At 46.7% G+C, this 26,670-nt stretch overlaps 1 protein-coding gene across 5 annotated transcripts in view; it reads left to right on the top strand.

The window, feature by feature from the left end:
- CLIP2 (CAP-Gly domain containing linker protein 2) overlaps positions 1-24,959 on the top strand; it is an 80,013-nt gene extending 55,054 nt beyond the window's left edge. For 3 of the 5 annotated variants that reach the window (XM_074845544.1, XM_074845543.1, XM_074845545.1), the window contains exons 7-17: positions 567-670; positions 3,089-3,149; positions 7,591-7,695; positions 9,264-10,208; positions 12,778-12,835; positions 14,520-14,603; positions 15,033-15,189; positions 15,677-15,836; positions 16,434-16,619; positions 20,059-20,121; positions 20,743-24,959. In XM_074845544.1, coding sequence (XP_074701645.1) covers positions 567-670; positions 3,089-3,149; positions 7,591-7,695; positions 9,264-10,208; positions 12,778-12,835; positions 14,520-14,603; positions 15,033-15,189; positions 15,677-15,836; positions 16,434-16,619; positions 20,059-20,121; positions 20,743-20,754 — 1,935 coding nt within the window. In that variant the 3' untranslated portion in view covers positions 20,755-24,959. The remainder of the gene's footprint in view (positions 1-566; positions 671-3,088; positions 3,150-7,590; positions 7,696-9,263; positions 10,209-12,777; positions 12,836-14,519; positions 14,604-15,032; positions 15,190-15,676; positions 15,837-16,433; positions 16,620-20,058; positions 20,122-20,742) is intronic. The other 2 variants (XM_074845548.1, XM_074845546.1) reach the window with 2 other exon arrangements.
- Positions 24,960-26,670: the final 1,711 nt, after the last annotated feature.

Here is a 26,670-nt window from a genome sequence, read left to right as displayed (position 1 = left end):
TGACTGCTGTTGCCCTAAATTCCTTGCTCATGTTTATAAACCCCGGTCTGCTACTAGGGAGCAGGGATGGCACTGTATATATTTATGTGGTGGGCTGCACCTGCCTGTCAAATGCAGGAGAAATTGGCAAATCAATTGCAAGCTGACATCATCCCTGTGTATAGTATTTTCCAGTAATTACCAGTAACAAATGAATTAACACAAGTCTGAAATGTCTCTCTTGCTTCATGACCAGGTCTGAATTGCATCTGGTAACCTCAGACCAGATTTTCAAAACTGTTCAAGCTTCAAGTTCTTAACTCTTAATCAGAGCTGGGTTCTCCAGAGGGTTCCATTCAGAGGGGCACTGAAGCATGGATCGAATTTACAGCTGCTGGAGACTGAGCAATTTTTTTTCTTTTTGATACCTACACACTGGGCTCTTTGGAAAACCTACCTTTTTACCATAGCATCCTCTGAACTAGATCATCAAAACATTCTGTTCCCTTGTTCTGATCCTTTTTTAAACAACTCTTGTACTTCAAACATTGTTAAATTTTGTGGCTTGGGCTCTTTTTTTGCTGCAGTATGTCACTGAGGCAGAAGGAAACCTCCAGCGAGCACGAGCCCTGGTGGATGGGATGCAGAAGGAGAAGATTGAGCTGTTGAACCAGCTGGAAGAGGAGAAGAGGTAAAACAGGAGTGGATGGGTGTGGAGGAGGGGAAGTCATGGGGGAGATGAGGCTCTTGTCTGAGAACATCATTCACTGGATCTAAGGAGAAGAAAGCGACTGAGAGAGTCATCTTTGGATGTCTCCCAGTACTTCAGATATGCTGTGTTTTGCTCTCCTGGCCACTGTGGTTTGCCTGCATGTAGGGAAGGGGTGTGCTGCTTCAGTTAACGGGAAGTTTAGAAGTGTTTTCCTTCAGTTGCACATCTGATGGGACTCTTGTCTAGGGTTGGGCACCCAGTACTGTGACTGCCCCCATTTGCTGACAAACTGCTGCTAATCACAACTGGACAGTGAAGTATTTCCAATTAGTCTTGTACATTCCTATGTCTTACAGCTCCTAGAGGAGACTCAATGCTATTATCGTTCAGTGGGGTTGCAGTGAGCTAATTTTTATGACGTGAGCAGTCTCAGGTTTTTTGAATACGCTCAGCTGAACCTGCCCTGCTGTTGCAATGCAACTGAAAGGCAGAAGACAACCAGCCAGCCAGGGCAGCTCATACTTGGGATAGGGGCAGCTCCGTTTTGTTGCCAAAATGAGTTTCATGATTTGACATGCTTTCCTGCCAATTGCATGTGGCACTTTTTAAGAAAAAGACACCATCAGCTTCTATTCCTGATTAGGACTCAGTGCTGGCACTTTTGTGATGACCCCGATAAATATTTGACAGGCTGCTTGCATGTCCAGGAGCATTTGACCATGGCAAATGTTGCACTGACAGTACAGTGGTGGCCAACAGTTGATCCACTGCTGCCAGTATAAGGCCAAATAGTCTTGGTCTCCTGTGGGGCAGTGAAGTTATTGAGAGTTTTCAGTTACCTGCCCTGTTGTTCAGTTCCTGACACAAAGCAGGGAGAAGCAGCATTATTTGCCTGAAGGAACGGAGGGCTCCAGTAATATCAGTTACTCTGAGATTCAGTACCCTGACCAAACTCAGCCGTGTCACTGTGTAAAATGGAATTACTCAGTAAAGGTGGGATTAACTCATGGCAGGGGTGTGGACAGTGAAAAAGCCTTGCCTTCAGACGTTGGCTAAGGAAATGGTATAAAATAACAGTACTGGATAAGAAACAGAACTGTGCAGCCTGGGCCATCCCAGACCCCTAACCTTTCTCTACAACCTGGCTTTGCTAAAGACCCACTTCTTTCCACTCTATTTGTGATGTGCTCATCTCTAAGGACGTTCCTTCTGAGGAAGGGAAGTCAAACTGGAGTACAGCCTTACTATAGTGTGATTCACCATCTCCCCACGTCCCACAGGCCCCATCCATGTAGATATGATGATGCATACATTTCCTTTCTGGATAAAAGTGAAGATCTGCTTGTCATTCTTGGAGTCCAATTGCTCCATATATATAATTAAACTCCTTCAGTGGGAATAGAAAGACATTTCTGTGTATTAAGTAACTGAAAACAGTGTTGATTTCAATTGAATGATGTCTCTCCTGAGAATGAATTGTTCTTTCGTGCACAAGTCTCCCCGCTCTCCTGGTAGGCAGCTCACTTTCCCAGCTCCAGGAGGCCCTTTAACCCAAGACAGCTGAGTTCTTTCCTAAATATCAACAGATGCCTGCTCTAATTAGAGGAGGTTTAGACAAGGAAGCTTGTTTATGAAGTTAGATATGTACATTCACAGCTATTTTTATCTGTAATGGAATCAGAGTCCATGCATCTGGCTACCAGCTCAACATCCTCATTATTGCCTTTTTTAAAATCAGTAAAGAGAACAAAGAAGACTGAGTTTACCAGAAAATTGAATTATTTTTTATCGTTACTGGATTTCCTCTTCAGACTTTGCAAAAGAGTCCTAGGCATGTCTGCGTTTGTGCATGTGGTTTTATATGCATTTATGTATGACTGGCCTATACAATCTCTGGTGAAGGCTTTTCTGGCAGGGTAACTCACCATTTCCATGTTGTGGAAAACATTAAGCATTGCCCACCCTCTGCCAAGGAGCAGAGGTTCTGATTCCCTTGGAATATTTTGTATGGACCCTGTGCATTTGGCACAGGAATTGCCCAGTGCTCGGCTGCAGGATAACTACATCTAAGTAACCCAGTGAAACCTGAGTGTGATTTTCGTGTTTTCAGGACCCCAGTGTCAGTGAACGGTAGTTGTGCTTGCTGAGAGGTGGTACAGCAGAAACAGCATGTCTGTGAGCGTGTACCTTGCATGAAGGCAAATGTTTGCTATGTGGAAAGTTTGCTTATTAACTGTCTTGCTGTTTATCTTCTGCTGAGCTGTTTGTATACAAAGGTTGTCTGTATCCCTCTCAGGCATCAGTTGTGCAGGGAGGGGCCATGTGCAGTGGCTGCTTAGAACTGGGATGCTGATCTGGGTGTTTTTCATTGCTATTTGTGTCTCTTCCCCTCCCCAGGAAAGTGGAGGACTTGCAGTTCCGTGTGGAGGAAGAATCCATCACGAAGGGGGATCTGGAGGTAATTCCTAACACCCTTACCAAAATGTGGGGTTAAAACCTGGAAGTGCATGTGGGGCCTCACTTGAGTAATTTCTGCCACCTTTTGCTCAACTCTAAACAATACTTCATCTTTACTGATGGCTTTGGACCTGCTGTGAACACAAGGGTATAAACTGTGAAGATTATTCTTTGGTACGTTGCCCAATGACTAATAATGCTAGGGGCTGCCTAGAATTAATCACGCGTAGCCAGCCTGGCTTTAAATGTTGCCATGAGTTGCCAAGCCATGTTAAAATCTCACTGAATGCATTTCAACTTAGGTTTCTCCCCTGTAGAAATGAACTGACTGCTCAGTCACTGTCCCTGCAGTGTCCTGCTATTGGCAGCTAATGGGCATGCACAATCTCCCTGTCAGATGCTGTTCTGTTCCAGCTGAAATGCCGTGTATCGTTTGACCTGTGGTAGCCTTGTGTGGAGTCCTCTGCCCGCCAGCGTGGGGGTTGACACTAGGATACCCTTTCAGCTGGAAGGGCTGTTGCTCAGTGCTGTTGCAGTGAACATTATGCAAACCGGAAGTGATGTTGGGAGCTTGCCCTTGAGTGGGAGGCTTTTCTGTGGGGGAAAAAAAGGAAAAGAAAATATTTCTGTGAAAGCAAGGCTCTGCTCTAGATGTGTAAATTAAGGGACTTTCCCTTATCTTTAGCTTGAGTGCTAGGTTAGTAACAGCCAGAAATGTCAAGGGACTTGCTCCTGTGCTTTACTGTTGGTCATATCAGTAAAAGCCCAGGAAAATGGGAAAACTAGGCAATGGCATAAACCTCTCCTCTTTATCCAGAAGCTGAGTAATGTGTTAGGGTATAAATCAGCAATGCACTGATAGTGGACCTTTGCTAAAGGACAGCAAGTGCAGTTTCTGCATAGTGTGTGGGTGCAAAATCAGGTTTCTATTGATTCCTGAGCTTAGATAATAGGTTTCCCTTTAGTGCTTTAGAGAAGGGTGGCTGATCATCCCTCATTCCCTTTGAGAGCAGCAAATTGTCCCTATGTAAGCTTTAAGTGTTTAAGCCTGGCTGTGTAATAATGGCAATGGGACCAGGGCTAGCTAGCAGGTATATTTAGATAGATTTTTTTTTTTTAAAAAGCTACTCCACTTTAGCAAGATGATAAGCTGCTGTGACATAAATGCTCCTATGACTGCAGGCCCCAAACTGAGGATAGATCTGATTTTCACTTGGGCTGGGAAGGAGCTGCTTTGCAATGGGAATGTGGCCAAGCTTCTTGTGTGCTACCAGGGTCCCATCCTCACTTCCATGTTCTTCTGTACCGAAGAACAAATAACTTCTTAGGAAAGAGTCATGGAGCAGCTTGATTTCCTGTGATCCAGAGAACTGGGATGTTCCCGATGAGTCCAACACCAGTGACATCGCAGGCACTGACAGAGGGCTTGGCTGTGGTCAGCTTTTGTGTTCTGTCCTGCCAAATTTGGGTGCTCAGACTTGAATGATTGACCCACTGGAGTTAATTCTCACCTTCCTGCTTTGTTGTGGAGACAGACAGGATTTCCAGAAGCAAGTAATTCACTTAAAGAAAAAAATCTCTTACTGGAAATCAGGGGGATAAGTGCTCTTTCATGTTGCAGTGTGTTTCCTGGGAAATGGTTGTTTGGGATACTCTTCATGCAAAAATCATAACAAAGTCAACCAGTGGCTGCTAGCACAGCCCTTCGCATCCCTAGCCAGAGCTGCAGTAACCACCCAAATACCAAAAGCAAAACCCAGTGACAGTTGTCTCCCCTCCTCTGGTCTTGTAGTCCTCTTACATAAGCAGCCCTCTTCTGAGTAGAACGATAAAGACAAATCTCTCAGAGGAGAATGTTTATCGTGTACTTAACGGCCAGTAACAGACATGATGGTAAGAAACAATTCTCTCTGCTGTGTTCCCTGGATGTAGTGCTTCTGCTGAAGGTTAGGCTAAATCCCATGGTATTTCTCACAATAGTATGTAGGTTTTGAACAAATCCAGGACTCTCGGGTGCTGAGTGTGGCAGGCAGCATCCCTAGAAGCTCTTTGACCAAAGAAATCAAATGTGCCTGAAATCCGGACATATGGATTGAGTTTTTGCACCTCTGATAAAGAAGGAGCTGTGGATTTAGTCTTGAAATGTAGCTATGAATTCAGCCTATTTTTGATCCTGGTTGGCGATGTTGATGCTGTAGTACTTTGGAAGGTGAAAAGCAACTGCAGGAAAACAAAACCTTTTAAGAAAGGCTTTTTATGGTGGAAGACCATGGTTTGTAGGAAGTATTAACCTCTTCAAGGATTATCTCATGCTTATCTCCTGGAACCTGCATCTTGCCTTGAACACCCGTTGGAAGTCAGTTTGTAATTTGTGAATATTAATTTAAGGCTAATAATTAGAAGTAAGACTGAAATTCAGATCTGAACTTCCTCAAAGTGCAGAAAAATTTTGGATTTGAGGCTCTGAGTCATATTGGCTAGGCAAATCAATTTGCATGAAATAAGAAATAATACAGGATTTGATGCAAATCTAAAATTTAAGGACTATAGAACAGTTGATCTAAATTTCTTCCCTGATTATTTTTCTCTTCTATTTTCATGTGTTTTTCCAGACTTGGAAAATAGCAGGATTGTTAGATACTGAGCAAGAATATCAGATGGACTACAATAGTTTGGCTGGGAACTTGAATGTCAACCTCAGGAGTCTTGAGAGAGTTTCTTTGGGAGGTTCACAGATTAGTTTTGTAATAGGTCAGCATCTTTAGGTAGCCAAACTCTGACGTGCTGCCAGCAGTTAAGGTAATTGCAAAAGTTTGTGTTGCTGAAGTTTCACTCGGGGATTTTGAGCTAGTGTAAATTGAGGAACGTTCATTGGTATCAGTGGGATAATTATCCCTGTAAATAAAATCAAGCCTGGAGCTCTGTCTTGAAATGTGAGTCTGAGCTTTGCAGAGAGCGGGAGAAGCCACTCAGTACAAAATTAATTTTTTTTTTTTATTTTTCTTACTAGGATGCATTCAGCCAACTTTTGCACTTAAGTGATATTATTTGGGGGGTTTGGTAATGTTTGGGTTCTTGAGATCGCATCTTTTTTTCCTCCTTCAGGGGTCAAATAGACCACATAAAATATGGAGTAGACTGAATATATCTGGCAGTTGAGATCTTGACCATCTGTGAATACATGTATAATACCTTTCAAGCCATAAGAGAAAACATGGATTTTTACAAACTTCAGTTCCCATTGTTTGTATGCAACTAACCAAATCTTCCTTTATTGTAGGAAAGGGCAGGAAATCCTTAAAACTGGTTCCAATAGAAAGAGGGGGAAGCAAATAATTATATGGAAAACAAAGGGCAGAAAATGGGGGTAAAAAATGGTTCTGATCAGGTTTGTTTGCTTTTTGGTAGGTCCAGTTTAATTCAAAGGAAAAATGTTGGTTTTGTAAGCTGAAAAAAAACGGGAAGGCCAGAGTCTGCATGCATTTTTCCCATACTGCCTCTTCTCTTTTATTTATGGGAAATTTTACATGATATTACAGTGGTTGTTATGGAGTCCTGAGGTTTGCCACCAGGTGCGGTTATATGGTACTTCTACTTTAAAAGTGAAGGGCACTGAAGCAATGCCTTGAAGTCAGTGCTCCTGGATTTGAGCTGGTTACATAAACTTCTTTCACTTAGTTTAATCATCTGTCTGAAAAACGAAAAAAGCAAAACCAAACCAGTCCTGTTTTCTTGCGTACAAGGCTATCAGAGTTTTAGTGTGAAAAAATCACTTTGAAATTCATAGCAGCCCTGTTCAAACCTGTTTACTGGTTTAAATCAAACTGATTTATATAATGGTTTGGTATCTAAATTTCCTCTGATTTGCTTTCAGTGCAGTGTATTTTGGTTTTAGCAACATGCTCTATACAGTATGACCTGCTTTTTTTCCCACTTAGTGCAGGTTTCAAGCTGTCTTCGGAGCAAAAACGGATGAGAACTTCCGACTCTTTTCAATATACCTTGTGATTCTTCTTGAGGAGGGATGTGGAGAATCATTGCAAGGTCTTTGCATTCTCTTACATGGTGCAAGGATCTTGTACTGGTGGTCTGCAGCAGCAGGAGCTTTGCTTTTTAAGAAGTGTCTTCAGTATAGTCTTGATGCAGGAAAGCACTGAAGCAGCTTTCTAATGCAGGGGGATGTTTTCCCAAATTCCATTTTTCTTGTGAATAGCCACTACGAGTACCATGTAAAATCCCGTAGTGACCATTTTCTGTTCGGTTGGATTTTTTCCTGCTTGTTTGGATCTTTATTCTCCTCCTGTTGTGAACTGCCTTTCCTTGTCTTGTACACTGAAGATGATGTTGCAGCCTTCTCTTTCCCTCTTTCTCTCTCTTTCTCTCTCTCTCTCCCTTCCCCTTCTCCCATCTCCACTGTTCTTTTTTTCCCTATGTATGACCAGACTCAGACGCAGTTGGAGCATGCCCGAATACGGGAGCTCGAGCAGAGCCTGCTGTTTGAGAAGGCACAGGCTGAAAAACTCCTCAGAGAATTAGAGGACTCCAGGGTAATCGACCCCCACTTGCCCTGCCTGCAGAACAGTGCGCTTACCCCCTGCGTTGATGCTCGTGACACCTTGCTTTGGGTTTCTTTTAGTTTTTGTGGGGTTGATTGATTTTGGCTTGAATGAGGCTTCCCCAATTTTTTTTGTTTGGATTTTATTTGCTCTCTCTCCTGGAAATAGTAGTACGATATAATTTCTAGCTTTGCTTCTTGTGTGGGGACTTGTTTCTCAGATTGAGTTTGCTTCTCTGCCCCATGTCACCATTTGACACATGAGCTCTTCACAATTCATCTTTCAATTAACATGCCCGAATAATATCTGCACCGTGCACAATTCATTCTGCCTTGAGGCTCCCCCAGGCTGTAATAGGAAATAACATTGCAATCAGCATTCCCTTTGCCCCTCCTCCAGTTGTGGGAGCTGACGTCTGAAATGGAAGATACTGGTGAGTGCAGGTGGAGCAGTTCTGATCCATGGCCATGCCTGCAACGGGACAGGCTGCCCAGATGAACAGCGCACTGGATCCTAAAAGCAGCCAGGTGTGGAAAGGGCTTTTTCATGCTGATGTGGTGTGGGAAGCAGCAAACTTGCTACAGTGAGTTTGCTTCTCACCAGTGGGTTTTAGAACTGTAGAAAACACAAACGTGAGGTTCTCAAAAAGGGCTGAATGGTTTGAATGCCCCTGTGCCCATCTGAAATAAAATCCACCCAGCCTCCGGGGCTGATGGTTAATGGGGAAAATGACAATTGAAATGAAATGGAATTGATCACTTGTGTTTTGGCTTGGTTTTCTTGCTTCTTCTGCATTTTTCTAATATCTCATCTAGTCAAAGCTCTTCTTCTCCATCCATAGCTGCAGCACCCTGAACTCCCTGTGAGTAGCAGGTAGTTCAGCCCTGTTAGGTTACATTCAGATCGTAAGACATTGATCCATAGCCCTTATGCTCAACGTTAACCATGGCCAGATTTATTGTTCTGCATCCTCTAGCCTTCTATGTTATTTTTACTTTGCTAATAAACTCTAACATGTACTCATGTGTAAAAATCCCTTTTCCTTTTTACACCAGGGTAAACAAATTATGATGCAGAAGAGAGGTCTGTAGGCTGAGGATTGCTGAGCAATAAAGGAAACATGATATGCTTAACGCTGGTTTCAATGCTTGTGATATTCCTGCATGTGCAGTCACATTTCCTCTGTGCATCATCTGGCAAGATGCCTAGTCTAGAAATATAATGCCCTTTCAGGACATTATTTTTCGTAAACCACTATTGCTCTCTAGCCAATTTCAAGGGTTGTTTTAAAGATGTGTGTTTTTCTGTGGAAAACAAGAGGTTCATATTAGAAAAAACAAATTGCAATTGGCACAAAGACATAACTGCTAGAGTTATCGGAGATGGTTACCCTGGTGCAAAACTGTACTCAGACTGGAAGGTGCTGGGTATTCTTTTCCTATTTACTTGAACTTTGACTAATGTACTTTGGATTTACTTCCACTGGAGCACACTTACTAAAAGGAAGGCTGCAGCGATGAGCGGTGGGGACTGACTTTGTCTTCTCTGTCATGTTGCAGTTAACCACGGTAGCAGAGAAGTCCAGAATCCTGCAGCTGGAGGAGGAGCTGAGCCTCAGGCGCAGCGAGGTGGATGAGCTTCGGCAGTGCCTCAGGAGCTCTCACCAAGCAGAGACCCCTGAGCATAACCTCGGCTTGCAGTCAGAGGCTCTTCGACTACGAGATCAGCTGCTGTCTGCCAACAAGGAGCATCAGAAGGAAAGCAGCCAGCTAAAGGAGAAGTATGAGAAGACTTTAAAGAAGTACCAGCAGGAGATGGAGAAGCTGAAATCTGTCAATGAGAAGTACTCACAGGAAATCGTTGACCTGAAGCATAAAGTTCAGCAAGCCACTAATGAGAACATGGGGCTCATGGACAACTGGAAGTCCAAGTTGGACACGTTGGCTTCTGACCACCAGAAGTCTCTGGAGGACCTGAAAGCCACATTGAACACAGGCCCCGACACCCAGCACAAGGAGATCGTGGAACTGAAGGCAGTGGTGGAGAGTATAAAGATGGAGCACCAGCTTGAGTTGGAGAACCTGAAAGCAAAGCATGACATTGAGACGGCTGTTCATATAAAGGAGAAAGAGAGTCTCAAACTGAAGTTGCAGGAGGCTGTGGATGAAGTGGAAAAAAGCAACAGCAACTGGAAAATGCAACTGGAAACCAAAAGCAATCAGCACCTTCTTGAGCTCCAAGATGTGAAGGACAAATGTCGAGATGCTGAGCTGAGGGTGCATGAACTGGAGAAACTTCATGGTGAATATAAAGATCAGACACAAGCGATAGCTTTCTTGAAAGAGCAGATTTCTTTGGCTGAGAAGAAGATGTTGGACTATGAAACGTTACAGAAAACAGAAGCCCAGAGCAAACAGGAGATCCACAGATTGCAGGAAAAAGTGCTTGTCTTAGAGAACCAGCTGCAGTCCATGGAAGCCCTGCATCCTTCTCAGCATGCAAATGTATGACTTCTGGGTCGTTTTGCTTGTTTATCATCACTGTTAGTAACCCTTCCTAGGAGTAGCCCTCAGCTGCTACCTTGTGCAGTTTTCTGAGGCTTTTATGCCTCAAAGTATCTGGATGTTTTTACCTTCCATTGATAGTGCTTTTTCTGCACTGCATCTCCATGCTGAAGGTGTCTTCCCACACTTGAAAGCCAGTGCAGTGGCACAATTAGAAGAAATAAGAGTCAAGAGAAGCAAGTGGGCCACATCTGGGCTTGAAGGCACATGAGAGCTGTGGCAGCAAAATAGAGCTACTGTGGTTTGTTAGGGGTGGGCTCTCATCCTGAGCAAGCAGCATCCTTAGCTGAAAAAGCATCATTTCTACAATACAGCTGTTCTCCTCCAAGGAGCTGCAGCAGCCTTAGTGTATTACTGAGAAGGCCCTTTAGGGGTAGGTGGAGGACAGGGTGGAAGAAGAGTCATTGCCCGTGCTGAGACAGAGTGCATAGCTTGCTCAGCACATGGAGTGTGCTCTGAGAGCCTCAGTTAGGGGCTGAGCTGGTGGGGCTGGGTGGGAGGTGCGTGCCAGCAATGTGGCAGAGGCAGCTGGGGAGGCTTTGCAGCATATACAGGAGACAGGGAAATGTTGACTTTAAAGATTATAGTGGAAGAGCTGCTAGCAAGGGTCAGGATGGCACCAGGCTGGGGAAATAAAATGCCTGATTGAACATGAGTCCTGAGCCTCCCAGTGAAGTCTAGAATAAGAGCAGTAATAATATGAAGAGGTCAGTTTTCTGTGGCCTTCGTGTCTTTAAGTCATCCTCCTTTTTTTTTTTACTATTTGCCACGGGATGCCATCCTCCCTTTGTGCATGGCACAGGGACATGGGGCTGGCTTTGCACTAGAGTGAGGGAGGGAGATTGCTACTCATGGCTCTAGGCTGGACCCCTGTTTGTGTTGGGTTTTTGCTCATTTCTCATGCAAAATCCAAACTTACAACTTGTCCCTGGGGGATGCAGAAAATGAAAATAAGCTGTGAAATGTGCACGTTTTAAGAATACTCATCGTTAGCGATGTAGTCACTGTTCCAGGCTAACTTGGCTCAGTGAAGTGAATACAATGTCTGTGTTTAATTTGCCAATGTGAACAGCCTCACTGATATCGATTGCACCTCTAGGCAGCAAAGTCAAGCCCATGAATTGCTGTTGGCCAAGCCAGAGCTTCATGCCTGCAAAAATGCACACTGAACTGGACAGGAGAGGCAAAAGCCCAAGGAGGAATCTACACCGTTAATGGTGTTTCAAGGGTTGCTCAACATGTTTCATCTACTACAGACAGTCTGTACACCCAGGGCCCTGGAAGAAGTGGGTTGTTGTTACAACATGTCACATGTTATAGCCAATATTCAAACAGGAATGAATGTAAAAGAAGCTGGAGGCTTGTTCCAGAGCCCTTTAGATAAATTAGAGGGCTCTGGGGGATATTGATACTGGATTAGAACCAGGGAGTCTCAAAATAATTATTTAAACTATCTGTGGATTAAAATCAGAAAGATGTGAGACAAAATGCATGGGTGAAAGTCTTTGAGTATCACAGAGCAAACTATTTTTAAACGTGACTGCAGTATTAACTATCCAAATATTTTAAACAAACAAACCTGTCTTGTGACCATCGTTCCTAGACCTTCAAGTGAGAACCACAACTGAGCTTCCAAAGAGCAGTTAAAAATAGTCTTTTCATACCAAAAGTACATCAGGCAGTGTATTTTCCCTCTCGGTGTGCTCCTGCTTCTGTGAGACGTATCCTGCAGCCCACTCAAGCTCTTGGGGACTGACATGGGGGCTTTCAGCCGTGGTGGCCACAGCAACTGCTTGATCTGGGGCATGTGCTGAGGTCCCACTGAAGGCTGCTGGATGTGAAGAGGCTTGAAGGGCTGAATTTTGGCCTCTGCAATGGAAAGTCTGGCTACGAGCTCTGGTTTTTCATTGCAGTATAGACAAAAGACGATGGGGAAAAGGTGGAATCCTCTCTATGGACCAGCATTTGCTTTTTATTATTTTTATTAATTTATTCATTCTCTAGTAATATTTTATTAATGTTTATTACTGGTTTTATAACTTTGAGCAGTTAGATTCTTCAGAAGTTGAGGAACATGTTGTCTGATAGGTCTCAAGCTGAATGCTAAAGAGCATTTGCAAGTGAGTATTTGCCATGATTAACCACAAAAAACTGGTCCAAAGGAGAGCAGCTCTTCCATCGCTCTGCCCAAACCCTGAGTGTGTGAAAGCTGGAACCAGAGCTTGTGGGGAAAGCCTGATCTCTCTTCCCTCCTGGGTGAATCTCGCTGTTGTGCACAGGTGCCTGTTGTGTGTGGGCACTCTCAGATGGTACTGGTTAGCCTTCAGTAGTACCCAGCTGTAGAAGTGGCCCTCAAAAGCCTTTGTTTCCCTCTCGGGAAGGATGTAAAACATCATAACTTGGGCACTGGATACACTTCTGCTTTGAATGGGGCTTTATAGTTGTTAACTTTGCTTTGAATCTTTGGGTAAAGGGTTGTTTTACATAGCATATTTTACATTTATTTCAGATGATTGAAACTAACGATATTTCAGAAGAAAAGATAAAGATGAAGCAGACTATGGAAGGTATAACATTTTATCGTTTTTTCCTGGAACACCCTGGTCTAGTGACTCATCTGCCTTCCCTTCCTCTAACTTTCTGCTCTTGCAGGGAGGGCTGTGTGGAAGGGCTTAGGAAGCCATTTCATCTCTCAGATTTTGCTGGATGGCATTTATTATATGGCTGCTTTTTTACTTCTAATCTGACTGAGTGTATGCAGGGGTGGATGTTTTTACTTGTGACACGCTCACCATGCAGATGGTGCATGTTGGAGACAGATCTGGGGAAATGGGCACACTTCCATCCCATCACTAATTTTTACAGCAGGTAAAATCCAGACATTAAATGTAATTTGTTCATAGGAGAGGACTACTAACAGTAGATATTAATGTAACTGGCTTAAAACAATGGGGGTTACTTTCTTACTAAGATTACTATAAATCAAATCCATCCTTTTAACAAAACATAGAATTTATGCACTTGGAAAATTTGTTTAAAGTATCTTTGAAACTGAATTGTACTCAGTCTCCCTCATAAAGAGGGTAAAATGTAATCCCTAGTCTGAGAAACAGCAGACCTGGATGGCCTAGGTGGTCTCTCTCACATCACGGTGTGTGGCATACGCTTTTGGGTGTCTGAAGGATTCAGGGCAGTTCCAAGATACTGAAGGTGCTTCCAGATCACATCTTCCCTTGCTTATTCCCAGGAAACTCATACTTCCTCATTCTTCCTTCAGGTTTTTTTTTTTCAGCAGAAAACATTATCAGTGTAGATCACAAAGGGGATCTCTAAGTAACGTGCCACCTCCCTTTCTGAATGGCATTTGGCTTATGGTGGCATAGTTTTTTCTCAGTTATTCACCTCTGAGGAGTCTGTTCTCTGCAAAGCCCTTGTTAAAGTCCTGCTGAGACGTAGCAGCCTAAACAGAGGTTACTGAGGACTTTTACTGGCTTAAACTCCACTCAACAGAAACTTGGTTTAGTTTGAGTGTGCCTCCAGCTGTTTGAGGATTCAGAGAGGTGTTTTGTCCTATTTCCATCTGCCCTCAATGCTAGCTAGGCACTGTCAATTGGCCTCATCGCTGTCTTTGCAGGTACAGGATTACACATATGTTACACCAGGTTGTATGCTGATTGACAGGTAATTCCTGCCTAGTAAGGGCAGAGCAAAACCAGGTCCAGCAGCCACTGCTCTTAAAATGGCCACTCGGTCTGTGTGTGTTGTTTCCACACTGAAGAAGCCATATAGAAATGTACTAAAACCCACCAGTTAAGACTTGAGCCACAAAAGCACTGTACTTCAGATCTACAGCTCTGAGTGCAGAAATGCATCAGTTCCAGAAAACATGTCTTTTAAAACTGACTCTGCCTTCCAGTGTAGGAGGTAACAACATAAAAAATGTGCTGGAAGTTCCTTTCTGTGGTTTTTATTAACGTCTTTATTCCCTTTTTCCCGCCACTCCTTGTGGTTGCTTTCTTAAACCTGTCTGATGTGGCTTCCCAGCTGTGTATCCTGCCTCCTGATGCCTGGATGGTGGTGAGATGCAGTGAGAAATACCCATTATCTGTCTCCTGCTGCTTCTCTGCCCATGGAGGGTACCACCACCACGTCCCTGTCACACCGTGACCTGTGCTGTGCACTCAATACCTTCCTGATCTGCACAGAGCATTTCCCAAGCTTCTAATCTTTTGTCTTTTCACTCTCCCACAGACCTTCAAGACAAGCTGAGTAAAAGAGACAAAGAGGTGTCATCACTGGTGTCCCAGACTGAAACTCTAAGGGCCCAAGTAAGTGGTAAGTTTCCCTAATCCAGTGCTGGTGGGAACTAGGTATTTCCCTGCTCGTCCTCTCTGCTGGTGTTAAACAAGAGCCCAGGTGCCAAAATGGGCTGGTATAAAACATGACACTGTCTTTTAATGAATATCGTTGGTAAAAATTTGTTCAGGAGTTTCAATCTCTTTTCAGGAGTTGAGCACAAAGACTGCAGAAGATACTTGTATCCTGTGAGGGAGGGTTTGGGCTCACTGAATGTCAAAAGCTGGAAGAGGCAGAAGTAAATGGAGCTGGGTGTGTTGTTTCTGAGATCTCCCCTTAAACGGGGCCAGATCCAGAGCTAACGAGGTCTGTGCTGTTAGGAGTAGGAACTGGGAAAAGGCAAAAATCAGGACTGTAAGTAAAGGACTAAGTGACCTTTCTTCTCCATGTGTCCTCTGCTTCTCATAGCTTTGGAAAATAAATGCAAAACGGTAGAAAAGAAGGCTGATTCGGCGTTAAAAGAAAAGAAGAGGCTGGAAGGTGAACTGGAATCCTTAACCAAGAAAACACATGATGCTTCAGGGCAACTGGTCTTGATTAGCCAGGAGCTGCTCAAGAAGGAAAGGTCAGTCTGCAGGTCTGAAGGATGGAACTGGAGACAGGGTGCTCTGTGTGTCTTCATGTTTGTTCAGGGTGCTGTAATTTACCACCAAAAGAAACATAGAGGTTGAATTGTTGAAGTCCAGCCCCAGCTTTCCTGTTCTTTAGAGATGCTCATGTGGGAATTTGGTTAAAATTAGGGGCTGTGAATTATCAAAGGGACTGCCCTTTCACTGCTTGCCAGGAGCTGCGAGATGCTGACTTAAGTCATCTACAAGCCAGCTAAACTGGGCACTGCCCCGCTCTGAAATAGGGTGCAGGTCCCAGACTCTTTAAAGCTGGCGCAGTGGGGAGGACAGGAGATCTGAAGCCCCCGAAGTGCTGGGAGTTGGGTGAGCTTTGCTCTCTGGCCTTTCCTTGGATCTGTAGCAAAGGTGGGAGGGAGCGTCGCAGGACTCTAGTGATGTGTGGGCTCTGGAAATGTTTTCACCTTTTCATGCTGCTGCTTTCAGGAGCCTGAACGAGCTGAGAGCGTTGTTACTGGAGGCGAACCGGCACTCGCCTGGGCCAGAGAGGGACCTAAGCCGGGAAGTGCACAAAGCTGAGTGGCGGCTGAAGGAGCAGAAGCTCAAAGATGACATCAAGGGGCTTCGAGAGAAACTGGTTGTGCTGGTGAGGGCACCAAAACCCCTCCTGGCCTTGGCCTGGGGGCTGGAGGGCTCTGTGCTGTTCGTGGTGGGGTTCTAGCCTTTCACCCTTGCTCCAAGTCTTCATGCTTTCTTTTGTGCTACTGAGCATCTGATGGGAACTTCCTTGACAGCCCCTGTGAGCTGTGGCCTGGCTTAGTGGCACCTCATTAAGCAGCAAAAATGTCCCTGTGTCCTTCTCTAGTGTTTCTCTGTTCCCACAGGATTTAGATCCATGTCTAAATAGGGCTAAAATATGTGGGAGAAACTGAAGATCGGTCAGCTACCCCACATTGTTTTACACATTCTCTGATCTAGGAATGAGCAATGTCCTTTAAATCCTGTGTGCTTCAGTGTCCTCCAGTGGTTGAAATGTGAATAATTTATTTGAACTCTGCTGGGAACAAATTGGAGCTGCTGTTGATTGCACTTGATATGATTGCCTTCAGAGTTGTGCTCTGACCCCACCTGCTGTTGATATGAAAATGTAGTTATATGAGTTACTGTGGATTTCTACTTGGCTTAGTTTCTGTAGTTGCTGGCTTTAATCTAACATGCTCCTATTTTCCCTTTGCTGTATAAGGACAAGGAAAAATCAGTAACGGATCAGCGGCGATACTCCCTGATCGACCCCTCGTCGGAGTCGGAAGTGATCCGGCTGCAGCACCGGCTCGTCAGCACGGAGGATGTGCTGCGCAATGCGCTGGAGCAGGGCCACCAGATGGAGAAGCTCATGGAAGCGATGAGGCTCTCCTCTGAGAAAACACAGGTACAGCACCAGCAATCAGTTCCCAGGTCGCTCAGCCCTCAGCGGTCATCTGTCGAGAGCAACCTCCTGGGACCTTGCCCTGTGCTGTGGCTGCAGGGGGGGGTAATGCAGTCAGCTGGGTCCCTTTCTCTCTGCTGGAAACAGCCTGGCAAGACTTTGTTCTGTCAGATGTAGCTTAAAGCTAAGAAAAGCTTTGCTAGCTGGTAATTACAGATCCTTTTGTGCTCTGCAAGAATGGTTGCTAAATGTGGTGTTTTGGGGAAGGTTGCAGTGTGAGTAACTGTTCTTTATGTGTGCAGTGATGTGTGGCTGCATATCCTTGCAGTACAGGTACTTTATAATAAGAAAATTGAGGGTTTATGCCATCCCTTTTCTTTGAGAGGTTTATTTCCTTGCAGTCCATAAGCAGAAACTTTGGAGGTGACTGGGAAAACATTTTCCATTTCTCTTACCAGCTCCTGGAGGCATCTGTGTCTGATCTGGGTTTGCTGATGGACCATGAATGTTCCCATTCCAGTTACTGTCTTCTCTTCCCAACTTCCTCTGGTCTCCATTTGTTTCTTCTGACAAAAGCAAAACTGCTTCTGTTGTTTGTCTTGCATCTTTCTTTGTGAAACTGAAGACTGTAAATAACTTGACTCTCCACATTTGCCTTGTTCCATCTCATACCTGTGGTGTCTAAGCCCTGACTGATTCCTCCTGCGAAGTGACCCTTGTGCCAAGCTTTGTGCTTCACGTCCTTTATTGCTATTCTAGCTGTATTTTCTCTTGTGTTTGCAACTAGGTTCGTGGCTTTCAGAGCCCAGATGCACCAGTGCTCCTCTTGTACTTGCTCATTTAAATTCTTAGCTGAAAACTGTCTTTCTCTTGCAGTAATGAGCTACAATTCACATTCAAGCAGACACCTTAGGATAGTACAGAACAAGCCCACTAGACACAGAGAATGGGCAGAGAGCTTGTTTTCCCTGATGCAGATCTGTTGTGGTAGGTAATTGGGGGGGTATCAAGTCTTCTCCTCCCACGACGCTGTCTTCTGCACAGTTTGCAGATACACCAAATGGCTGTTTGCATTGCAGTAGCGCTTGCAGGGAGGCAGTCAGGAGGAGGGTGCACAGTAAAAATTGCAGCCCTGAAAGCTCTGCTGGCTCAGCTGAGCATCTGTGTGTTGCAGGCAAGTCTCTTTATATCCCGCAGTGCAGCGGCAGCAGCCGTCTGCCAGCACGAGACAGGACAGCTGTAGTCGTGATGACAAGTTTGTGGCAGTCCAAGACACACTATAATCCTGTCAGTACCTCCAGAGTGACTTTAGCTTCTGCTGTAATTGCTACGTGTCAAACGAAAATGCATCGTGACAACCTCATCTGTTGGAAGCTATGGGAGGGGTGGGGAAAGTTATTCTCCATTTGCCTTAATGCTAAGCCCCTTGAGAAAAGGAAATCTTCCCTTTCACATTCCTGTCTCCAGAGGTGGTGCAGGTGATTATTATTTCTTCCCCAACTGTAGAAAATAACTAATCTTACATAAAGTGAGTTGGAATGGACCTTATGAGGTCAGCTAATCTATCCCTGGTATTACTTTGATACTTTCATGCTTAAGAAATCGTAGAGATACGACAAGATAGTATTATGCCTTCAACTACAAACCGTGGTGCTGAGAGACAGAGGGAGGATTATTGCGGGAAGCTAGGCTTCAAACTTCTATTGATGTCAGATTTTTCAAGTGCCTAGTTACAAGGAAGGCTGGATCAAAGCTCCCTAGCTTTGGTGTGATATCTGTTCATCCTTCCCCTTGTGAAGGGGAGTTGTTAACCGGGGCTTTCAGGCTGAGCCTGAGGACATTGCTGGCCTAAAGAGACCTTGGTGCAATAGTTAGGGAAGTGATGGTTCTTCCCCAGAAGCCCCGTTCCTGCTGTGACCCGTTCTGCACTACCTTCTGACCTCCCATCTCCTCTCCGACAGCTGTGGCTGTTGCCCAGGATCTGCCTTGGCATCGCGCTCCCTTTGTCTGTAAAGCCTTCACTTTGCAGCACGCTCGAGAAGGAAATCTCTAATTACTACAAGCTGCTGCTGCTCTCCCTTCGCAGGCTTAGCCCTTGTGCTCTGCAGCCCTTGGGGTGTGTGGCTGGCCTTGCTGTTGAACAAGGAGGTGCAGGAGCGGGGAATGTGATGGCACCGTGTCTTCGTCTCATCATTGCGTAATTGCTGCCTTGCTGTTTCTGTGCCTGCAGCTGCGGAGTATTTCTCCTGTAATAGAGGAAGAGGACCTTTGCCTTCTCCATGCCTTGGGAGACCCTGATCTCACAGCTTTGCAGGAAATGACAAGGATTTGCCGCTCAGGCCTTTTCTTGGAGAATTTGCACTGATTGCTCTGGGAGCTTTTTTATTTAATTTCAAGTGAATTACACCACTTTGTTCATTATCGTGACCATGTACTGAGACCAAATTTCAAACCTAATTCCTGGTATCTGATAGCTGCTTAGTGCACAGATTGGGTGTGCTGCGCCAGGGCAGGATATGTTGCCTCACACAAGGTCTGAACTGCCTGTTGTAGTGGGTGCAGACCCCAAGGATGTGTCGCTACAGCAGCACTATTCTTGCCATCCATCCAGGTGGGATTTGCTGCCTGGCAAACAAGCCAGGCTCTCAAAGCAGAGCTCAGTTTGAATCTCTGCCTGCTTTTCCTGCCCAAACTAAACCTCTGTCCCGTAGGGTTGATTATGCACCTTTCATGGTCATGGTAAGAATGGAAGCTGGATAGCAGGGATTCCTCTAATGATGACTTTTAAACCTTGCAGTCTTGTCTCCCCATAATACCTGGTTTTGCTGCCATCAGCAATTCACCAACAACTGTGGATCTAATGATCAAGACCCAAGCAACCGACATCTGGCATACTGTGACTTCAGGCTGCAGCTTTCTTCTGTTGTCTGTGCCAGTTGTATTGTCATTTTGAAGCTGAAGGGCTCTATATTATCCCTGCTAAAGAAACATTATAAATGTTTAAAAGTTCTTGTGCTTTCTAAAGATAGAACAGCCTGTCCTGGCTACCAGACTTGTCCCCAGAGACAGGAAATGGGGAATGGTAAATGTCCTTTTCACTGCTGGGATGTTCACTGGGCTGTGGTTTGTAGCTAACGCTGCCCTTGGCTGAGGGTTTGTTTATCAGGATTTAGAAGTGAAGAGTGGGTCTGTGTCCATAAGGAGCTCTGGGGATGTTTTGTAGCTGGGAAGGATGCAATCCGGCATGTGGGTATTGGGCCAGGGTGCAGAGAGCAGGAAGCTTCTTGCCAAAAGTGGGGTGGGATTCTTGCATTCTCCTTTCCTGGTGTGGAGTGGGCTGCTAAGGAAGGAGATGGCAGTCCTGCCAGACTTCAGCACTTGTAGGCAAAACCAGTAGGCTCTGTGTCCCTCTCCAGTAAGTATCGTCCGTTCTCCATTGCAGACTGTTGGAAATTCTGGGTCTGCTAACGGGATTCACCAGCAGGATAAATCCCACAAGCAAGAGGTAAGTTATAAGCAGAATGTTGTTCAAAACAGTGACTACTTGATGTGATTTCTTGCTTCCTGTGCTGGGAACAGCTCTTGGATGGAGGCAGTTCTGCCAGCAAAACTTGACTGTGTCACTCCCACAGCAAAAGCAAGGGGCTTTGCACAATTCCAGTTCCCAAGCATGGTGGGAACCTCACCTTACCATTAAAAAATTGAAGCCATCAGGAAGGTGCCAGTGAGATGCACACTGACGTGCAATGAGTGCTTGCTCTGGGAGAAGCAGTGGGAAGGGAGTTTCCCCTCAGTGCCTGTATGACTCTTCTCCTGGCAGCCCCAGCCAGAACCTGCTCGGTCTCAGATCTCTGCTCTCCCTTTTGCATGGGTGGTGTCTGTGGGATGTGCTGTCCTGGTCTCTCACAGTTTTCATGATGTGGGGCAAGACCTGTAGCCTCAGGCTTCCTCTCCTCACAGGCAGGATGGGCAGCCAGAGGAAGAAGCAATGTGACTTAATGGGAAGAGAGGGGGGTCAGGATGAGGCAGGCCTGGTGTCATTCCACTCCATGCCTCAGTTTCCTTTTCTATAAAGAGACCTCTGTACTTGCCCTCATTTTGCCTAACAAGGTCTCTTTTCTTCCAGGAGAAGCTCTGATAGAGAAGAGGTGAAGAGGATCATCTCGCGCCAGTATCGGCTCCTGTGCACAGTCAGGAAAAACGATACCACATCTGGCTTTAGCACCTCCAAAAGACCAGACACAGTATTTTCACTTTAAAGCAGGACAATGTTTATAATATACTAACTGATGTAATCAGGACAATCCTGGAGTCCAGTTTTCCAAGACAGCCATTGTTCCAGGAGGGAGCAGAAAGGTCTCTCTGGGTTTGGTTTCTTACTTGTATTGGTTTTGACTGTGGAATTTGTATTGCTTGAGCTGCCCTTGTCCCACCAGCTGACGTGATCTGGACAACAGCTGCCCCGACTGGCGGCTGAAGTGTCAGCAAGTCCCAGTAACCCCACAGGAGCTGCAAAGGGATTTGCTTGTGATGTTCGACTCCAAAGCACGTGCCCAGAGGCTGCACATTTCCCGCGTGAGCTGTCCCTCCCCTTCCACCCACCCTGGTGTCTGGAAGACCTGCACAAGCGAGTGAAACCTTCTGGGCTGACTGTTCACGCTGGCACGTGTAGTCTGAGGAAGGCGGGGCGTGGGGACGCGTTTCCCTCCTCACCTTGTAGAAGACATCGCTGTTCTAGAGCACGGAGGCTGCACTTAGTATTTGTGTCATAGCATGTCGTGGGAAATAATCTGATTTCAGAGGGATATTTATTTTGTTTCTCACCCACTGCAGTTTGGGGAAGGAGCTGTGGTGGCTCTGAGTTTGGGGACAGGCACACGTGGTGCAGAGGGATTGCTGAGCAGGCCTGCCAATGCCCTGGGCCACAGCCAGGCTGCCCAGCCTGGTCCCCCTCACTCGTGTGTGCTTTATGGGGTCTTTTTGGAGCACAGGAATCCGCAGATGGCTGAATCTCAGAATTGCTGGCCTGAGAGCTCTATCCTGGCTGCAGTCAGTGTGGGACAGATGCCTTGAGGAGATGGTTCCCCCCTTGCCTCTTTAATTTAACAGCTAATTGGGGATTGCCTGGCCATTCTGCAGAGCTATCCTTGGCTCTTTAGTATGATGCCCACCCCCTACTACCAGGAACAAGGAGGTGAAGGTGCTACTGTGAGCATTCATGCAGTAGTGGCTGTCTGTATTTGAGGGGTACAGCAATCCTCTGTGCGTGACCTGAGTACGAGCATTTGGAGCAGAAACAGTCCAAGACTGGAGCCCACACAGCTCTTGTGTCCGTACACAGCAGGGCAGGCCCCGGCAAAAGGTCTTATTCCTCCTTCTAAAGGCTTTACTCTTCTCTTTAACTTTGCACCACAGCTCCCAAGGGACAGTAGGGTGGAGGAAGGGGGCAGTAAGCTCTTAAAGGTGTCAGAATCCAGTTCAGATTTACTGGTCAGTACCACAGGGAAGAGTCACAGCAATATTTTACCCGGCTTCCCCTAGTTAGTGCCTGACTCCTCCAGTCTTCAGAAGCTCTTGTGTTACGATGGGGCATGTGTGAAAGAGGGTAAGACAGAAGAGGCCACAGAGAGATGTGAGCCAGGCCACAGGCAGATGAACATCACGGCATGTCAGCTTCATTCCTTTTTGCCCTACTTTCCTACAAACTTGTGTTACTTTTTCATAATGGGTTTCCAGAGTCCTACTTCCTTGAAGAATGGGCAGTCAGAAGCAACCTGGGAAAGACTTGGGCTTCATGGCTGCAATTCTGCCATAAGGAGAATGTTGCTGAATCTGGGCTATGATACAACACTGGACCCTGCTCACTTCATGCAGGATTGGTGATCTCCCTCTGTTCAAAGGGAGGATGAGAGAGGAAGGTGACTTCAGGGGAGTAAATCAGGTCAGAAAACACAGCTTAAATCTGGTGCATGGCAGGGGGAGCCAGAGCTTGGGGTCTAACTGGCTGGAAATAATTCAAGCGGGATCCCATCCTGTCTTGTAGAAGTGTTTCTTCAGCTCTTACCTAATCACCAGGAAGATTGCCACATCTCTGCCTAGCTCTGAGGCTTTCCCAGGGGATCATAGGAGTGGCCTCCAGAATCCTCCTGGTTGATGTATTCATCTCCTAAGTGATTTAGGAGAGTCCCAGAGGGAGTGTTTGTTGTTACAGCCTGTGACAGTGATACCTCACTGAGAGCTGCTGTTTTTCAGAATTTAGGGCTGGTGTTTCCCATCGTTCTCCTGTTGGCTGGATGGTCTCTGAAGTCACTCCTGCAGCTGCTGCTGGCTTGAGTGGAGCTGTCAGAGGTCTGCTTGCAGTGCTGCCTGTCTCCAGGCCCAGGGCTTCCTGGGCACCTCCAGGTGGGAGAGCCCATTCTGGTTTGTAACTTATTTTCCCTGATAGGTCTGCTAGTGATTTGTGGCCTTCATCTACAGAGGAAAGATGTGTGTGTTTTCTGCCTACCTTGATGAACCTCTGGCTCTGCACAGGGCAGGATCCTCCAGGAACGGTTCTGGGGACCATGTATTTGGTTCTGTTAATCAGATCCGAAGTTGTCAGATGGCAGTGGTTCAGGCTGGAGGAGTCTCTGGCTCCTGTCTCCTCCCAGGGACCATCCCCTGTGAGCAGCTCAGACCCGTGGCTCTTCCTGGTCAGCTCTGGTGGCAGTGCAGAACAGCAGCCCATAGGTCAGAGCAGGTTTAAAGTCAGTGCTGATGGTCTCCTCTGGCTGTAAATAGCTGTGCTGGTCCCTAAGGGTCAGCCGGGAGCTGGCAGGACTTGGCTTTCTACAGAGGCTCTGTGGTCTCTGTGTTGCAGGACTCTCCCGAAATGGGTGGCAGAGCGAAGCGAGGCCCTTGTGTCCCCACCTGCTTTTGGGTGCAGGTCCATGGGAGCTGTTCCCCAAACAAGACTGACTACAGTGCCAGCAGGACATGCTATCACACGCGCTGTCGGGGTTCCAGCTCAACCCTCTGTGAAGTGGCCAGGGCGGGGTTTGGACACCAGCCCCATCCTCACTCTCCAAAACTGTCACAGGCTTCCCAAGGGCACCTGCCTCTGGCTGCCCTTCTGAGGTTGTAAGAGACCAAACTAGGGACAAACTTGGAAAGGACAAGGAGGAGATTCCCCAGCCCCTCTATTTATTTGTAAGTTTAAGTGCTATTTTTGCCTATGTGGTGGTGTATAAAGTACTTCATGATATTTGGTCTTACTGGCTTGGTTCTTTGGGGGAGATTTTCAAGGGCATTGGAGCACTGATGCACCCATCTCCTGTTGTTGGTCAGGGGCTGGTTCCTGTTTGTGCCTTCTCTCCCCCTTTGGCTTCAGCCTTGCTCTTATCTCGATCCCTGAGAGTTGGGGGGGGGGGCTGCATCCTTGCCAGCCCCTCTCCCAGCTCGTGCGTGCCATGCTGGTTTTGCCTCTGGAGCCGAGTCCCGAGCATTGTGCCTCAGAGCACCAGCACAGGGTGGGGAGCAGGAGCTCGCACGCTGCTGGAGCCCCCGGCACCAAGGACAGGACTGGCAGCCCGGTTGTGAGCCCAGCCCGCGAGGCCGGCTGCGTTACCCCAACGGTGAGTGATGCTGTTCTGCTGAAAGCTGAGACGTTACCCAGTGAAAAAAGTCTTTGGAATGGAGACTGCTCCGTGTTTAGTGATTTCTGACCCTCTTAGACCAAAGGGAAAAGAATCAGGCTTGGTTGGTGATTTCAGCTTTATCCCTCCTGCAGCATCCAGAGAGCTGGAGCAAGGGGCAGCACCGTGCGGGTGCCGAGATACCAGCCAAGGCTTTACAGCTCTCGCCTCCCCCCAGCCACCAGCAGTTCCTCTGGCTTGCAGTAGGAGATGCATGAGGGTTTCATTAAAACAAAACGATGCAAATGACACTATAGAAGTCTTAACAAAAATTCCCATACTCCGTTGTTCGGCAGCTTTAGCAGCTCAACACTATCTTGTAGGGAGTTATTAATACACTAAGATCCTATAGGCCTCATGTAAGTTACCAGAATAAAGATGATACTAGATGTATAAATGGATGATAACCTTTTACCCGTACAGTATGTATTACAATTTTGTAGCTTAGTCATTTTTTGGCTATCAGATTTTGTTAGTATGATATAAAAAAAAAGTTTGACTGCTAATGTCTATTTTGTTATTTGATTCATTTTATTTCTTCCTCTGTACAAAAGCTGTACAAATCTCAGTCTGTGTAACTACTACAGATATGTATCCATGTACCATCCACCCCTGTCCTGGCTTGCTGGTGTGGTGAGCTCGTTACTAAACAATAAAATCTGTGGCTGAAGTCAGGCACCCCGGGGCTGCTGGGGGTGTGTTGAGGGTGTTTTGAAGTCCTCATAGAAATTGCTGGGGGGGGGCTTTAGCAAGTCCCTCTCGCCCTGAGCCCCAGCAGGGACCTGGAGCCATCAGCGTTTGGGCAAACACCCCCGAGGCCGCAGACCCCCGGCCTGGGATGCACCAGGAGCCAGCACCCCATGTTCCCTCTTCTGCACCCCGTGCTGGGGGTGAGGACCAAACATCGGCTGCCTCCTTGGGCAGCTCTCCCTGCCCGCTGCTGTCAGGTATCTCCTGAGCTGCACAGTGGTGGTGCTATTTATTAATCCATGATTATTTTCCCTGTCTTAATCTCCCCCGTCCCTCTCTGGCACATCCCCAACACCCCGAGCTGAGGAGTGTTGCAGTGTGCTGTGCTAGACCCACCTCCCCTCACCTCGACACTGGCACCTACTCCTTTGAGTGGTGCCACCTTGATTTTGCAGGGGCGGAGATGGTGTTTGGCTCATCCTCATGGCTTCCACCTCACTTACTGCAGCCCTTCAGAGCACAGGGACAGGGAGGTTGCTGTGGGTCGGTCCCAGGAGGGAGCTGCAGTTGCTGCCAGGTCGATGCCAGCCCCACGTGTGGGTCCGGGTAAGCCACGCTGCTCCCCAGCCCAGCATCCCGCCCCTCTTCCTCCATCTTTCCACCATGTGCCCCTGTGGATGCTCTGAGCATCATGGGGTTACGCTGTCCCCCATGGGGCAGGGCGGGGGGAATTTACTCCAGGGTGTGGTGCTTTTTCATGGTACAGTGTCATGGTACAGTTGGGAATTTCCTTGTCTGGCCCTGGCCTGTGCCCTGGCTCAGCAGCACCCCGTACAGCAATGAAACATCCCTTTCCCACTGTGTTTTCCTGCACCCGTGGGCTGTAGACCCTTTACAGAAAGGCAGGGGTTTCCCAGTGTTGCCAGATACAGGAAAAAAACGGAATGTTTTTTTCCTTGCTTCTTGGCCGCTTCTTTTCCTGGACTTAAAATTGTCCAGGGATTACCTGAAAGTTTTAAACTCCTTCCAAATAGCTGCTGAGGTTTGCAGGTGGTGGGGTTGATTCCAGAGTGAGGCCCCAACAATTACAGGTGACTGACAATAGCACCATGAAAACTGGCCATGAAGCCTTATTCCAGAGCTGTAACATGGTTTGTACAGTGTGGTCTGTGATATCCTGCTATTTTATTTTTCAAGGTATATAAGAGATGCTGTCAAAACCAAATAACGTGAGATTTTCTGTTTCTTCACCAGCTCCCTGGCCCTGTATGCTGCAGGGTCTCAGGATGGGCAAGAACCTGGGTCACTGTGCTGCTTATTTCTAGAGCCAGTGCTGATGGCATCTGCTGCTGCCCTGTGCTTCACTGTCCTCCAGTGGCTGGAAGGAGAATATTTAAATTTGGAAGAAATCTCCAGACCCAGGAAGGTCCATCTGGGCTCAGCCCAGCAGCGGTGCTGGGCAGGGACCTGCTGAAGTTGATATTTTCCCTGCGCTTTGCTTTCAAAGGCTGCTGCTGCTCACTCACATCAGGTCCTCAGATGCTGGAGGGTGGGATCTGCTCCCATCCAACCCTGGTGTGGGGAGCCGGGCGGTGGCTCCCGTGTGTGATCCCACTGTCGTGGCTTGGCCCTGGCCCTGAATAGCTGCTTCGAGGAGCTTTGTGACCCTCTGCTCCATCGGTCAGTCCCCT

The sequence above is a fragment of the Strix aluco genome, chromosome 19 (assembly GCF_031877795.1).
Source record: "Strix aluco isolate bStrAlu1 chromosome 19, bStrAlu1.hap1, whole genome shotgun sequence".
NCBI classification, from domain to species: domain Eukaryota; kingdom Metazoa; phylum Chordata; class Aves; order Strigiformes; family Strigidae; genus Strix; species Strix aluco.
This window is presented reverse-complemented; position numbering and strand designations above follow the sequence as displayed.